The 14305-nt window shown below is 43.3% G+C and overlaps 1 protein-coding gene across 4 annotated transcripts in view; it reads left to right on the top strand.

Moving 5' to 3' along the window:
• Positions 1-851: 851 nt before the first annotated feature.
• ERCC6 (ERCC excision repair 6, chromatin remodeling factor) overlaps positions 852-14305 on the top strand; it is a 35495-nt gene continuing 22041 nt past the window's right edge. The window contains exons 1-7 of one of the 4 annotated variants that reach the window (XM_070942878.1): positions 982-1043; positions 1788-1981; positions 2375-2814; positions 3387-3513; positions 4876-5026; positions 5962-6625; positions 13810-13938. In XM_070942878.1, coding sequence (XP_070798979.1) covers positions 2378-2814; positions 3387-3513; positions 4876-5026; positions 5962-6625; positions 13810-13938 — 1508 coding nt within the window. In that variant the 5' untranslated portion in view covers positions 982-1043; positions 1788-1981; positions 2375-2377. Of the gene's footprint in view, positions 1982-2374; positions 2815-3386; positions 3514-4875; positions 5027-5961; positions 6626-13809; positions 13939-14305 lie in introns of all 4 variants that reach the window. The other 3 variants (XM_070942876.1, XM_070942879.1, XM_070942877.1) reach the window with 3 other exon arrangements.

The raw sequence follows: 14305 nt of genomic DNA, 5'->3' as shown, positions 1-14305 counted from the left end.
CAAAATCATAGCTGATACGATAGATCTTCATGACTTGATTCTGATCATGTAAATCCAGAGATCTACTGTACAAGGATCTGAGCCTCACATCCATATTTCTGCACATGCAACCTTTACAGATAGTTTTGAGTCATCTCATTACCCGACCACTTATCTCTCTATTTCTGCTCATCAGTGTTTTGGAGCTGATCCCATTTTCCATAGCAGGAGGAACGTTTATCTTGTTTTAGCTTATGGGCCCCTTCCTTGACCTTTCCCCCAGTATGCGCAATTTCCTCGAATTGCATTTGCCCCCTAATATGTGGGGGTCAGCAAAAGGTGAATGCCCATCCACCCGTCCTGGAAAGCCAGGAGCCAGGCGTGAGCTGCTTTGTTCCTCCTGCAGTTCTTTCCTTTGGACAGGAGGCCCCACGGCTTTCCTCCCACAGTAGAGGGGGGCGGGCCCTGTCTTTCCACTGCCCCGCAGCTCCTTCTCTGGGGGGCCCTTTCCAGACGCCCACAGAGACCCAGGCGCCTCTCCTGTATTAAAACGTGTGTACTCTGTCCATTCGTATCAATAGGAAGAGGAAGGAGTGTCATGTATGTTATCTATAAAAATAATAAAGCTGGGATAAAAAGCTAATAAAGTAATAAACTCTAATGTTGCTGGTGTTCCTCCACCTTGACAACTTTAAGACGGGTGGACTTCAACTCCCAGCATCCCCGGCCTTCAAGCCCGCCCCTCTGAGAGCCGCCCAGTCCCAGCCAACGGTCCACCCACAGACCGGAAGAGGGCGGCCTTCGCGCAGGCGCACTGGGCGTCCCGTGGCCGGAGCGCCGGGGCCGCCGGAAGTCGGGGAGCCGAGGGGCGCATGCGCAGAGGGCTGCTGGGGGCCCGCGGCAGGTTGAAAGCAGCCCCGGGGTGGCTGAGGGAGGCTGCCGGCGGCCTCACCTCCTCCTCCTCCTCCTCCTCCTCCCGCGGCCTCCTTCCGAGCGGAGCGGCCTTCGGGTGCACCCTTCCCCGGGTTCCCCTTCGCTCCGTCCCGGGGCTTCTCCGCCTCTCAGTAGGTGCCGCTTTCTCGGCCGCCTCCCGCTTCGGTGTCCGAGTGGCGGCCGCTCAGGCAGGGCTACCCTCGCCCGGCAGCCCCTGCCTGGCCCCGCGGCTGAGATCGGGAGGAAGAGGAGGAGGGCAGGGGCCCCTAGGAAGCCGGTCTCAGGCCGGCCAGCCCGCCTCGCCCCCCGCAGGGCTGCCTGTGCGGGGCCTCCTTGAGCTGAGCAGAATCTACCCACAGTAACAACCCGTTTAGCTATCGAAGGTGCAGCCTGCCTGAGAAGGATCCTCCTGCTGCAGTGGGGCTTTTTCAGTTCAGGCTAATTTTTAAAAACTCTATTTTTTTAAGAGGCTTTGGGCAGCCTAGAGTAGAACTAAGGCAAGGTGGGATAAAAATCTCACCCTCTTTAAGGAAAGGAGGAGGAGGAGGCGGAGGAAGAGAAGGAGCTCAGGGAGGCTCCCGGTGCCATCTTGCCTGCCGCCAAGGGACCTGTGCAGGCTTGCCCAAGGAGGCAGAGCCTCTCCTGCGGGGCAAAAATCAGCTGCTTTTGCAGCCCAGGCTTTTAAGGGCCAAGGGGCTCTTCTGTAACTGCTGAGGTTGCAGAAGGCGGAGGGGGGGATGTGTTATTGTATCCCGGAGATGTTCCTAAATAAATGCTCACTTTGAAGGGTGATGCTCTTTCTTTTTTTAAAGAACAGTCTTTAATAAGAGGCACCTTGTGACTGGTTATCCTTTCTGTGCATCCATTCTTTATAGGCAAAACGTGGAAATAACAAATATGGAGAGCTTGTTTCCCACATTAAAACTTCAGTCGTTTTGTGTATATTTGGCCTATACTTTACGTTGGTAACAACATCAGCAGATCCTCATTCTGGGCCTAGCATCTGAAATTCATCTGTTGCTTGAACCAACTAGAGCATGAATAGACAGCTCCATTTGCTCCCGTGAAAGTAATGTTTCTGGAGTTAATTGTGTATCATGATATATTCTTAATTATTTAAAAATAAAATTAAATTGATGAGTTTTGTCCTTTACATAAAATTTCGCATAATCCCTAGATGTACAAATAAGCTCATGCACCTTAATATACAAAATATTAAGTTATCATAGCAATTCTGTGAGAGCAGATGATAGTGTGTTGTTGTTTAAGGTTGCAGAACAGTGGTATATGCCAAGACTGGCTGTTGAATATAATTGGAGATTAGATTAGGTTTTGAAGTGCGTAAGTGTATCATCTGATTTTTGGCTTGTTCCATGAAAATTCAAAATTGGAGCTTCTGCTTGAAATGCAAAATCCTAAAATTCAGTGTCCAAAATGGCTTTTTCCTTTTGTGTTTGAACAGAGGATGCCTGCCCAGAAGCTTCAGCCAGAAGGAAACCTTCAAGGCCAGAAATTTGAGGCCAGCAGCAGCAGCAATGCAAGTAATGGCCAAGCAGATGAAGCGAATAAGCCAGGGGATGATTGGATGCCCCGTGAATATCATGTGGGGGACCACGGGGAGGGGCGGGCCTTGGAGAACAAAGCACCATCAGCGGAGGCTTCTTTGGGGACCCTCCGAAAGGGGCCCACGCTGCTAATCGACCGGCAGCAGATTCGGTCCGTGGCCCTCAAGGACCAAGCATTTGAGCTCAGAGGCCTGCTGGGAGTCGAGGTCTACGACCAAGAGGTCTTGGAGCATGGAGTCCTTCAGCAGATAGACAAGGCGATCGGTGAAGCCGCTGAAGGGCGTCCGGTTCATGATGCTGCTGAAACAGGAGACCAAGCTGAATTGGAAGATGTGGGGTAAGTGAAATGAGGTTTTTACTTCCTGCCTGGGGGATCCTTTTGCAGGCCTTCTCTGAAAGTTCAGAATGGGACAGTGTGCTTGAAATAAAGCAGCTATGTTGGAGAGCAAAGTCTGCATCATCACCAGATAATTTCCTTTAAAACTTTGCAAAAGGGGGGGCCTGTGCTGCTAATTGGCCTGCGGTGACTCCCGGCTTCATTTCTGCCATGGAATAAAAAGCCTTTTTCCATCCTACAGAAAATAGTGATTTCAAGACCATCAAATGCCACCTCCCTGATTAGTGAATACTAAGAACACAATAATTCCAGTTAGTTCACTTAGCATTGTGAAAATATGAAAGTGAAATTGCTGATTTGGATAAGTCGCATTGAATTCAGGATGATAATAAATATTTTGTGAACCGAAGTTTGCAGATCACCCTCTGGTCTCGCTGCTAGAGCTCAATTATCAACACTGTAAAGCAGTCTGTGGCTCCGCAGAAATAAAGGGATGTTTGTATTTCCTATTAATATATTTATGATCCACTTTTTAATCCAATTATTTTAATGTAATTGAATTTCATTTTCAGACCATGTACATCCTCTCCAAAACCATCTGCTACAAACCATATGGAGCAAATTAGACCTCAGACTGCTGCTAATGAGGATATCAGTAGAAAACTGGATTCTGCAAAAGAACAAAATTTCTGCAACAAAGTAATGGATGGTTATTATTTGTGTATGACATTTGTTTTAATTGTTTTTGCTGTTGGAATGATCCATGTTTAATTTTTGTTTAAATTCAAGTAATTTCAATTTTGTATACATAATATTGCTTACTGGTAAATAATAGTTGGTTGCAGATTGTTACTACCTCTGAAATCCTCACAAAATCAGCTATTACCTGGTTTTGATGTTAACTAAATCCTTAGAATATGCCCTAATGAAAAGAAATGATAAAGCCTTGTTCATTTCGTTCTTAATTTTTTCCATGGAGAAGTGATTTTTTAAAATGTTTCTTGTCCTAATTCTTTAATCATTGTTCATTAAGTCCTTTGCAAGTCATAGTGCTGGAAAGTCAACCTCTGTGTCTTCGTGAGATGTGTAGGAATACCTAGCCAACCTATAGGTTAAAAAACGGAACCCTCGGTCAGATATATCAAGCCAGGGTGCCAGGGTTCATGCTCAGAAGCTCCTAAAAGATCAATGTAGACAGAAATTCTAAAAAAGCAGCAATAGACAGCCTGGTGAGAAATCCTAAAGAACAGGTTTATATCTGTTAACTAAGGGGAGGTGAAGAGGCAGTGAAACTGGGTATACTTGTCATGATAAAGGTGGCAGCCGCTTTCTTAGGTTTTCTTTCTTCCTTTCTTGACATTTTAATCTATTTTTCTTTTTACCTTGTGTTAATTAGCTTCTGTTCCCGAAAATAAGAGCCAACTGGAAAATAAGCCTTAGCATGGGTTTTTTCAGGATGCTCCCAATATAAGTCCTACCCCAAAAATAAGCCCCAGTTAAAATCGTCAGCCAGACAGACGTATTTAGTACCGTATTTCCCTGAAAATAAGACCTAACCGGAAAATAAGCCCAAATGCGTCTTTTGGAGCAAAAATTAATATAAGATCTGTTCTTATTTTCGGGAAAACAAGGGTAGGTTTTATTATTATAGTTAAAGCTTTTAATAAAAGTATTATTAAAAAAAGAAATCCTAAAGAGTGGGTAGGCAGGGAAGGATTTCTTGTGTCCTTACAGCAAAAGTGGGAGTGGCTATCAACTTCTCATATTAAAATGTAAATATTCAGGTTTATCTAATGTGTTTTTGCATTGTACATAGAATATGTATTTAAAAAAGCCACCCTGGACCTCACAGTCATTTGCAAATGTTGCCTGTAGTATTTAGAGTGAAGAACACGGAAGAGTCTTGCCTTAAACCTACCTATTGGGCCAGGAATACAGAGAAAGCCGCTCTTCCCATGATGTTACTGTATATTTTCCATTACAAAACCTCAGCGGACTCACCGTGTATAGAAAGAGGCTTTCCCCATTCAGCTCTTACTATTTTTTTTTTAATCATTTCAGGAGCAAGAGTTTAAAAAAATGAAAACGAAACAAAAGCACCTGCAAAATGCTGGTGAAGACGAAGTTCCTGATGATGGGACAGTTGGAGTTGCTGCTGCAGTTGGAGAATATGAAGTGAAGGAATCCAGGGATGACTTTGGAGGCCATTTTGGTATATGTTTGCTTCAGATGAAATTTCGGTAGTTGAGTGCAAATGAACACGCTAACATATTTCAGCGGATTGTTCTTTAGAGAGACTTAGCACTGTTTTAATTTTGCACACCTGCAAAATGGGATCTCTGAGTACCCGCGTGGGAATTTTTCACAAATGAAAGTAAATCTCCAGATAGCTCAGAAGGGACGCTTGTCCCCTCGAGATTAGAACATTGGTCTTAATAAATTGCAAGTGTTAATCAAATGAACGGAGCTACAGAAAATGTTTAAGTTGACAAAAAGCATGATTGAAATATATTTTTCATTGCAATATTATCTGTCAGCAGTTAAAATTATGCGGAGTAGAATAACATGATTTTAATGGAGCGAGCTATCTTTTGAGTATTGGTGGTTATGTATGTATATTGAAATACTAAACACCCACTGGAGACTTGCAGAGAAAATATGACTTTGCCTTTTTAACCGTTAAAATAAAACGGAAGGTTTGAACAGCAGGAGGGTTGTTGGGATGAACAATTTGTCTGAAAAATTTGGAATCCTACAGCTGCAAAGAGCCATTTAGGCCTCTTATGTAGTGCAGGAATCCAGTTTGAAATATCATTGACAAGTGATTAGCTCTGCTGAACAGAGTCAGGAAAGGAAGGGGTAATTTCTCGGGGTAATTAGTTGCTCTTTTAAAGTTTTCTTTTCAGTAGAACATTTTTTAGTCATTTAGTCAGAGTTTGCCTTTCTGTAACTCACATCCATTATTTCACAACCTGTTTCCTGGGATGAGGGAGAATAGTTCTTGCTCAGCTTCTACATTTTTATGTAGAACACTTTTCCAACTTGGACAATTTGCACATACGGCTCTTATTTGTACTGATTGTTGTTAAGAAAAGAAAATTCTGGGTTGACCATTCAAATGTACTCAAAAATGCATATCTCTCTTAGCTCCTGGTCCTACATCTCTCGGAAGGATGTTTATGTCAGCACAGGAAGAGACGGAATGGGAGAAGCTCATCCGAACTGGGCAGATGACTCCCTTTGGGACGAAAATGCTTCTGAAAGAAGAGAGGAAGCCCCGTCGAATAATGCTGAACGAAACGTCGGGTTTTGAAAAGCTTTTGGCAGATCAGGCAGAGCTCCTGTTCGAGAAGAAGAAAACCCCATTTCGTAAGGGGGGCCGTCAGAAAGCACCCTCGGAGGGTAGCCAGACCAAATCCCCGGCCTCGCTTACCAAAGGCAATAGGAGTAAAGGCCCACTGGAAGCTCTGCAGCGGCAGCAGCAGGCTCTCTGCCTTCAGGCCACAGCCAAACTTCCCCAGGCTGGGGAGTCAGAGAAGAGGGGACAGCAGGAGGATTGTGAGGCCTCTGGATGCAGAGGGTCTTGTGAAGACCTCAGCCGTTCCGAGGAGAAGTTTTTTCAAGAGGGTCAGGATATGAATCATCCCATGTCCAGGGAAGACCCACTGAAGCAAGAAGATGAATCAGATGATGATTTCTTTCCAAGCTCTTCTGAAGAAGACGAAGACGAAGAAGAGGATGTTATTAGGAAGGCGAGAATAAAGAGATACAAGGATGATGGCAATGAAGATTGCTATAAGCAAAGGTTAAGGTCAGTGTAAAGCACATTTATACACCAGAAGATCCAGATTATGGGATTAAATGAGGTTAAATTACAGGTAGCCCTTGTTTAGCAATCACAGTTGGGTCTGGTGACACTGTGGTAAGTGGAAAATCATGAGAACACAGCTGTGCTTATAATTTTATTTCAGCTTTCCTTTTTCCCCATTCCCCTGTCCCACGGAATGCTCTTCCCAGCCCTGGGATAATTAGCATAATAAGTTTTAAACATTAATAAGAATTAATGTTTGCATTTACCATATTTTTCGGACTACAAGACGCTCCGAAGTATAAGACACATCTAGTTTTTGAGGAAAACAAGAAAAAAAAATCTGCCTCCTTGCAACAAACAACGTGGTAAGCTTCAACACAGCCTGATTTAGCATGAGCAGCTGATTGGCGGTTGGATCTGCCTCCCAGAATACCTCCTACCAGCTGCTCCAGGCTGGGGTCGCTGCTGCCTGTCGCCACCATCACCACCCATCGCCACTGCCGCCCGTCGCCTGCGCGTGTCCCATTTTTGGCCTGTTCCAGGCGGCGGAGATTGCCGCCACTGCCTATACCTGCCGCCTGGAACGGACTGAAAATGGGACGCGCGGAGGCCAAAAATGGAGCCCGTGGAGGCCAAAATGGAATGCATGGAGGCTAAAAATGGGGCCCGTGGAGGCGGTGATAGGTGGCAGCAGCAATGGGCGGCAGCTAACCCTGCAATCTGGAACAGCTGATAGGTATTCCGGGAGGCAGATCCAACCACCAATCAGCTGATTGTGCTAAATCAGGCTGTGCTGAAGCTGACCACGCTCCTTACTGCAAGGAGGCAAATTGCTGGGAGGCAGAGGCCGAAGGGTGAGGGCTGGTGGGTGGGCGGGGCTTCAGCAACCTTAGCTGTATAAGACACACACATTTCCACCCACTTTTTTGGGCGGGGGGGAATGCGTCTTATATTCCGAAAAATACGGTACATTCACTGGAAAGGAAGGAACTACAGTGGGGAATACGGATTGAAGGAATGCGCTAGACCAGTGATGGCTAACCTTTTTGTCCTTGCATGCTGAAAGCGTGCGTGTGCGCACAACAGCGCACGCGCCCATAATACAATGCATACATGACACCCCCCCTGCGCATGTGCACACACCCCACTGTGTGTGCTCCCCCGCGCATGCGTGTGTGATCCCTCCCCTGCTCCCCGTTTTGGGCCTAGCAGACCTCCTTGAAGCTCCTGGGACCAAAAAAGAGGCGTGGGGGTGGCACCACTCCTCACACTCCCCTCGCCCTCCCCCCTGCATGCCTACGCTATTAAGGTGTTATGTTTGCCTTGTATGCTGGTTTATTCCTCTCTAGCATTCACCTCCATTGTTCAGTGATGCATCTCCTGCCTCTCTAGAATTTACCTCTATCTGCTGTTATGAGGCACTTCCTGTTCCTGTTGGATGTATATAGTTATATTCTCGATGGCTTGTATAGTGTTTTAACTGCATTTTGATTAAACAACAGTGCTGCAGAGACCCGGAAATCAGGTGGCCGGCGGGAGGTGCGCGCACAGAGCACAGCTGGGGCAAGGGCTGGCGTGCCAGTGGCACGTGTGACATAGGTTCACCATCACGGCGCTAGACCATTTGCCTAGTACCCTTGCAACTCCCTGCACTGAATGATCTGGGTAAACATTCCTTTTGATACGTATTTCCCATGGTGTGCTTGCTTACTCTCTCGTAATCCTTTCATCTCCAATCTCTGTTGGGGACTGGACGGGACAGTGAAAAAAACTAGTGAGGCAGAGGAAAGGTGGCTTAAAGAGATTGTGTGCTTCCACAAGGTTCTTCCACTTTCTGGATGTAATGACCCCTGTTTCTCTGGATCCTGGAAAAAAGGGATCGAGGAAAATCAGTTCTGCTGCTATGACTGTGTCCCATGCCCAGAAGGGAAGATTTCAAATCAAAATGGTAGGGTAGCAATTCTATTTTTCATTACACTTAAACAAATATTAATAAACTATTTGATGCAAATATATATATATATATATATATATATATTGTGTGCTGTTAGTGTCTTGTAATCCTTTCTCTCCAGTCTCTACTTCAGGTTAGACCAAATATTTTTAGTGGATGCTTCTGTCTCAAAAGTATATTTAGTTCAACATTTGTAGTAAATGCAAAAGCATAATTGTTACTTGGCGGATACAAATTTCATATTATTAAAGAACTGCTTGTCCTGGGTAGACAAAGTCTGCCATTTTTATTATATGCTTTACCCTTTTTGCCTTTATTTGCTCAGAGACTCCAAATTTGTTTGAATACTTGGGTTATTTCAGTTGTATAATTCCAGTTATTAGAAGGTTATTGGAGTTTACAACTTTGAAATTTAAGTCTAGCTTGATAGATAATTGAGAAGTTATGGTCTAGACTTTTTTTTAATATTTTAAACTTCTAGTTCAGTATTCCTTCTAAAATAACAACCAACCCATCCTGTTTTTGCACATTTAAATTGGCCTTGAGTATTTAGCTCAAAATACGTTAAAATGTTTATTTTCAAAAGAACAATGTTCTCTAATCTGGGTTTCTGAGAAGAAACCAAGAAATACCTGTGGCTTAAGAACACAAAAATCGTTTTGAGAGATATTGCAAGGAATTAATACATATGTTAAATGTAAGATATTTGTTATTTTATTAAAAGTTCGATTTTCTTCATTAAGCTAGCTCAATATTAAATCATTTTTAATTCAGTGTTTTCATCAAGAGTAATTTATTTTGATGGAAAGTTTTAATATGATTCACATTTGAAATCCATTCCAGCAAGATTTTTTTTTAATAACATTAAGACTGTAGCAATTTATCCTTTGTAAAGTTATACGTTTCCTGCAGTTGCTGAAGTTACAATAAAAGCTTAAATGAATTTTAGAGATATCACTAGCTATAATTGCTAGGGAAACATTACATTTGAAGTTTCACAGACACACAGGCTGTTATGGCTGTCAGTCTGCATCTGTCCACATTGACGTTGTTGTACTACCTCTCCCCAGATGAACTCCGTTAAGGGAAACGCTCCTAGGAGATAAAAACTGGAGTGGAATTGCCAACAAAACATCATTTCCTCAGACTCGCATTTTATTCCTCGATTATAATTGATGGAAACAACCGATGGAAACGGGGCGGGTTTGCTTCTCCGCTCCCCCGCCAGATAAGAGAGGCTGCTCCTGCCGGGTTGTTGGGTTGAGCACTTGGCTGTGTGGGGAATCCCACGTCCTTCCCCCCCAAAAAAAGAGGAAGAAAGAAAATGAATTTTTCTTCCCACAGAGAAGCTTTCAGGATTGTACTGGGGAGACGGTTCTTCATCACGATTAAAATATTACGATGGTGAAGCTTGACAGCCAGCTGGGAGTCTCCTCTGAACATCTGAAGCACAAGGCCAATTAAAAAAGTGTGATTCCAGAGAGACGGGGGAGGCGACCGAGGAGGAGGAGGAGGAGGAGGAGGAGAACTTCCCACTAGTTCTGGCAAGGGCCATTTGTCTGCAGCCGTGGCCAGGGAGGATGGGATAGATTGGGTGGGGTGGAGGTTTCTGTTGCTATGCATAAGGGTAGCTACTGGCATTAGCGGTAGGTCTGATGTGGTGGTGACTGCCTGCTTTATGATTTGCAAAATATCGAATATAGAATCCTAGGATTGGAAGGGACCTTGGAGGTCCTCTAGTCCAACCCCCCTCTTGCCCAAGGCAGGAGACCAGAGAAACTCCCTTTGCTGTGTTGCCATGGTCAAGAGAGCCACTGAGGGGCTGGCTGGACATACATTTGCTGTTTGGCTAAGAAAGTCTTCCATTTTGGAAGAAGGAAGATGATGCCTAAAACATGTACTGGTGGGAGAAAAGCATCTTTTTTAAGTAGTAGGAAGTTTGTGTATTTAATAGGTACTCCAGTATCCCAGCCTCTCATAAAATACTATCATTTTTTTAAAAAATGCATCTCCTTTTGAAAGTTCTTTTGAACTTCTTTTAAAACAAACTCAGTGTTTCAAGAGGCATTTCAATGTTGCATTTTAAGCACAGGGTAATCCAAAATACTAACAGCTTCGTAAAACTTGGGAACATATACTCTGAGTAGGAATCCAAATACAGCTTTCATTCCTAATTTTCAGTCAGTTTTTCTTTGTTAAGACGTGTAATTTTGATAGCATCATCTCAACTGCCAAGGAAGCAGCAATTAGACCGACTTAGCACAAGTCATAAACAGATCTGGAGAATAAACCCTTCTCTTGGCTTCCAAAATGATAATGATCATTAAGGGATTCTTGTCTTTTTGAAATAAAAAAGTATTGTCTTCTAGAAGCATAAACTATATATAAACCCAGCTTGATTCCTGGGTATATTTTGAAACATCAATTGGTTCGTCTCTCCCTTGTTCTTGCGATACATAAAAATATCATTTTGCTTAATTCTATCCTTTTATAGCAATTTGACTAATATGCTTTTTCTTGTTTATTACAAGGTGTCTAATCACATGAAAATAGACAGCTGTAGAAGTTAGACACTGAAGATGGTAACTGAAAGTATTGTAAAGGAAGGAAGGAATCAGATTCAGTAATGATTAATTACTTTTAATTGTGGTTTTGGAATTTTTGATTCTTGGCATATAAATGATTATCATGTATGGTTTTGGTACTTAAGTATTTTAACTTAAATTGTGGACTTATACAATTGTATAGTGCTCAGTCAGTTGATTGTAATGGCCGATAAGGCCAGTAAATAAATTTAAAACAGCTGTTTTTGAGTCCAAAGAAATCATCCAGTTATACTGATTATGCTGTTCCATCTAGGAGCATTCCAAGCTTAAACGTGGAGCTGTTTCATCTTCTGGTTAGGTTTGGGAGAATTATTGAAAGTGAAAGGACATTTTGAGCTTAAAATCTGTTGTACATAATTATGTAACATTTTACAGTTTAAAAACCCTTATTGATTGAAGAGTATTTGACGTTGCCTGAATTAAATGCAGCAGTTGTCATACTATTTTCCATAAGAAAGGGTTGAGCTTTACTGAACAAAGTGCTGTTTTGATAAGGTAAAAATTCGAAATAATAATAGAAATGTTAAATCCTATAAACAAGAACATGAAGTCAAAATTTACGGTTCTTTAGAAAGTAGCCATATTTGAGATTTATTTATTGGTTCGATAAGATCCTGGTGCTCCAAACTTCTAAGATGTTATAAAGTGTGGAATCCATAGTAAAAAAAATAATAATGTGTCATTAGTTACTACTTAACTGACCTAAACATTTTATTTATTTACACAGAGTAACAGTTTTTAACCCAGTGGCTCAGTTGAGACCTCCACCCCAAAAGCATGCCCCTCCCCTCCGTTTCTGCCCTTGTTTTGCCTAGCGAGGACATGCCAGGGCTTGAGATAAGTTCTGATGCTGCCTCTTAAACCCCTTGGAAAGCCCCCAGCCCTGCCAGGGAGCCGAAAGGATCAGGCACAGGGGGCCCTGATGGCCACAGTTGCGTCCCTGGTTAGCATTGTGCGTCTTTAAGAAGAAGGTGTTCAGCTCTCTTAAGTTAGGGAGACTCAAGGAACACGGGGGTGCAAAATACACAAATGTCATAACATGAATTACTTCATTTATGTGTCTATGCGTCAGAACTCTGGGAAAACTGTGATAAAACCAACATCCCAAAACAAATCCTAGCAGACTTAAGCCACGTTCCCTGAACCACCAACAATAATTGCAAGCAGAGTTCCTGAGCTCCAAGGCCGCCTTGTCCCGGGGCTTGAGGGAGGAACTCGGTTTTAAGAGTGGGGGGTGGGCTTGCTAGAGCGGTCATTTGCTTCCTTTCCCCTCCTTTTATTATTTTACTCCTATTTATTTTAGCTAGGAGAAGAACTTGGTTTGGCTTTTGCCTTCATGCGTTTCTCCCATCCATCCTTTGAATCTTTGCCTCCCTTGGCGAGAGTTCCCAGGAGGGGTGCCCAGCCCGATTCCTAGCTAGCTCCTCTGGGCTTCTTCTCCCAGAAAGACGGTCGCCTTCCCCATAAGTAGAATAAAGTACTTAGTACAGAGTTACGCGCAGGTGAGAATTGCCAGGGCCTTTAAAAGATGACAAGTTTGTATTTTGAAAAAATCCCCACATGTTGTTACGCTTTCAGTGATTAAAAAGTTCAGCGACTCTGAAAAGTTTCAAAGCAGAAAACCTGCCCCCTGTTTGCTTTTTGTCTTCCTTCCAATTTTCTCCTTTCGTCTTGGAAGAAATTGCTGAACTGTATCTCTTTCCTTCTGCTGAAGAGCCAGTTCAGACGGTGGCTGTAGAGTGGGTGGGAGACGTGTCTCTTGTGCACCAGAGGGCACCCTCTTTCCTCATCCTCTAGAGAGTGTAAAACTTGGGATTTTTTTGTATTAGGAATTTATGCATGTTATGAATAAAACTATAAAATTAATCTGCTCTTTCACGAACTATCTAGTTTCCACATAGCAAATTAATTTGAATTTTTATGAGAAATTATTACTTGTTCCTCATATAACATCAAACCCCTCATATGCATAGTACTTTCTTCTTATGAAACAATGTTTGTCCCGCATCTGCCAGGCGTCAAGACTGAGTCAAAGGCACACAGAATGCATGGACACCCCCAAGGCTGGTTTCTCTTGCTCCTCTGCCTAGTTCAGAGCAGAATTTCCACAGGGATCAGCACACGCTCCCTTAAATGGCCAGTCTGTGAGCTCAGGTTGAAGGAGTTACAGGCTGTCTTGGGTATTCAGTTGGGGTGAATTGGAGGATGGAAGTGTTGTTGGGGCAGAAAAAAAAGCCCGCCCTTCGCATTGGCTGGACTTGGGTCGACCACGTTACGCATGGCCTGGCTGAACATGGATTGATGCAGAATATTTAGCTCCAATTCCCCTTCCTTCAAGGAAGGGCAGCCCTGGGATGGAATGGATTCCCCAGCAATGTTTTCCTTCACTGGGCTTCGTGATTAACCTCTAGGCTGCTTGTTGTGTGTCTGGATATTGTAAATGTTGATTTGTTTGGTTTAAATTTTTGTCCATTTCCAGAGCAACCCTGCTGTGCTTTGAGAACGGATGATGATGACGACGTAAAATAGGCTTTTCACATTTACTCTTTCTTCCCTATGAGCTGTCTAAAGTATCAGGTTTTCTAACTGTGGTAATGACGTGGTGATTCTTACCGTAATTTCAGGAGGTGGCACAGACAGCAACTGGCAGACCAAAAAGGGCGTCAGAGCACGGCCAAAGAGTCTGATGAAAGCGATGCGGAATTTCTTGAGGGTTTTAAAGTTCCAGGTTACCTCTTCAAGAAACTGTACAAGTAGGTATATTAAAAGACATACCAGCTCTCGTTCTTAAACACTTTATTTTAAAAACCTCTTGCTTCCTTCCTTTGTTAGTGCCAGAATAATTTTGGGGAAATGTTGAAAAGAGTATCGGTGAGTGAGAAAAGTTACAAGAAATTAAAGCAGACCATGTTAGCCATACATTTTGGAATCCCTGGCAGGAGTGAATGGCTACAAATCCCTCTGCTTAAACTTTCAGAGAAGGGTGTCCTTCTGACCCCTCTTGACCACCCCAGTAAGCCGTGAGATGTAATCCCAACAGTTGACCTTCAGAATGGTCTAATTAGGCTTTCAAAGTTCTTGCTCTTATTCCCACAAATAGTTCCTGACGGGCAGGACAGA

Source organism: Pituophis catenifer, unplaced genomic scaffold (assembly GCF_029215685.1).
Source record: "Pituophis catenifer annectens isolate HBS135680 unplaced genomic scaffold, rPitCat1.0.hap2 SCAF_4, whole genome shotgun sequence".
Classification (NCBI taxonomy): domain Eukaryota; kingdom Metazoa; phylum Chordata; class Lepidosauria; order Squamata; family Colubridae; genus Pituophis; species Pituophis catenifer.
The sequence above is the reverse complement of the archived record's forward strand: the minus strand, read 5'-3'. Positions and strand labels throughout refer to the sequence as shown.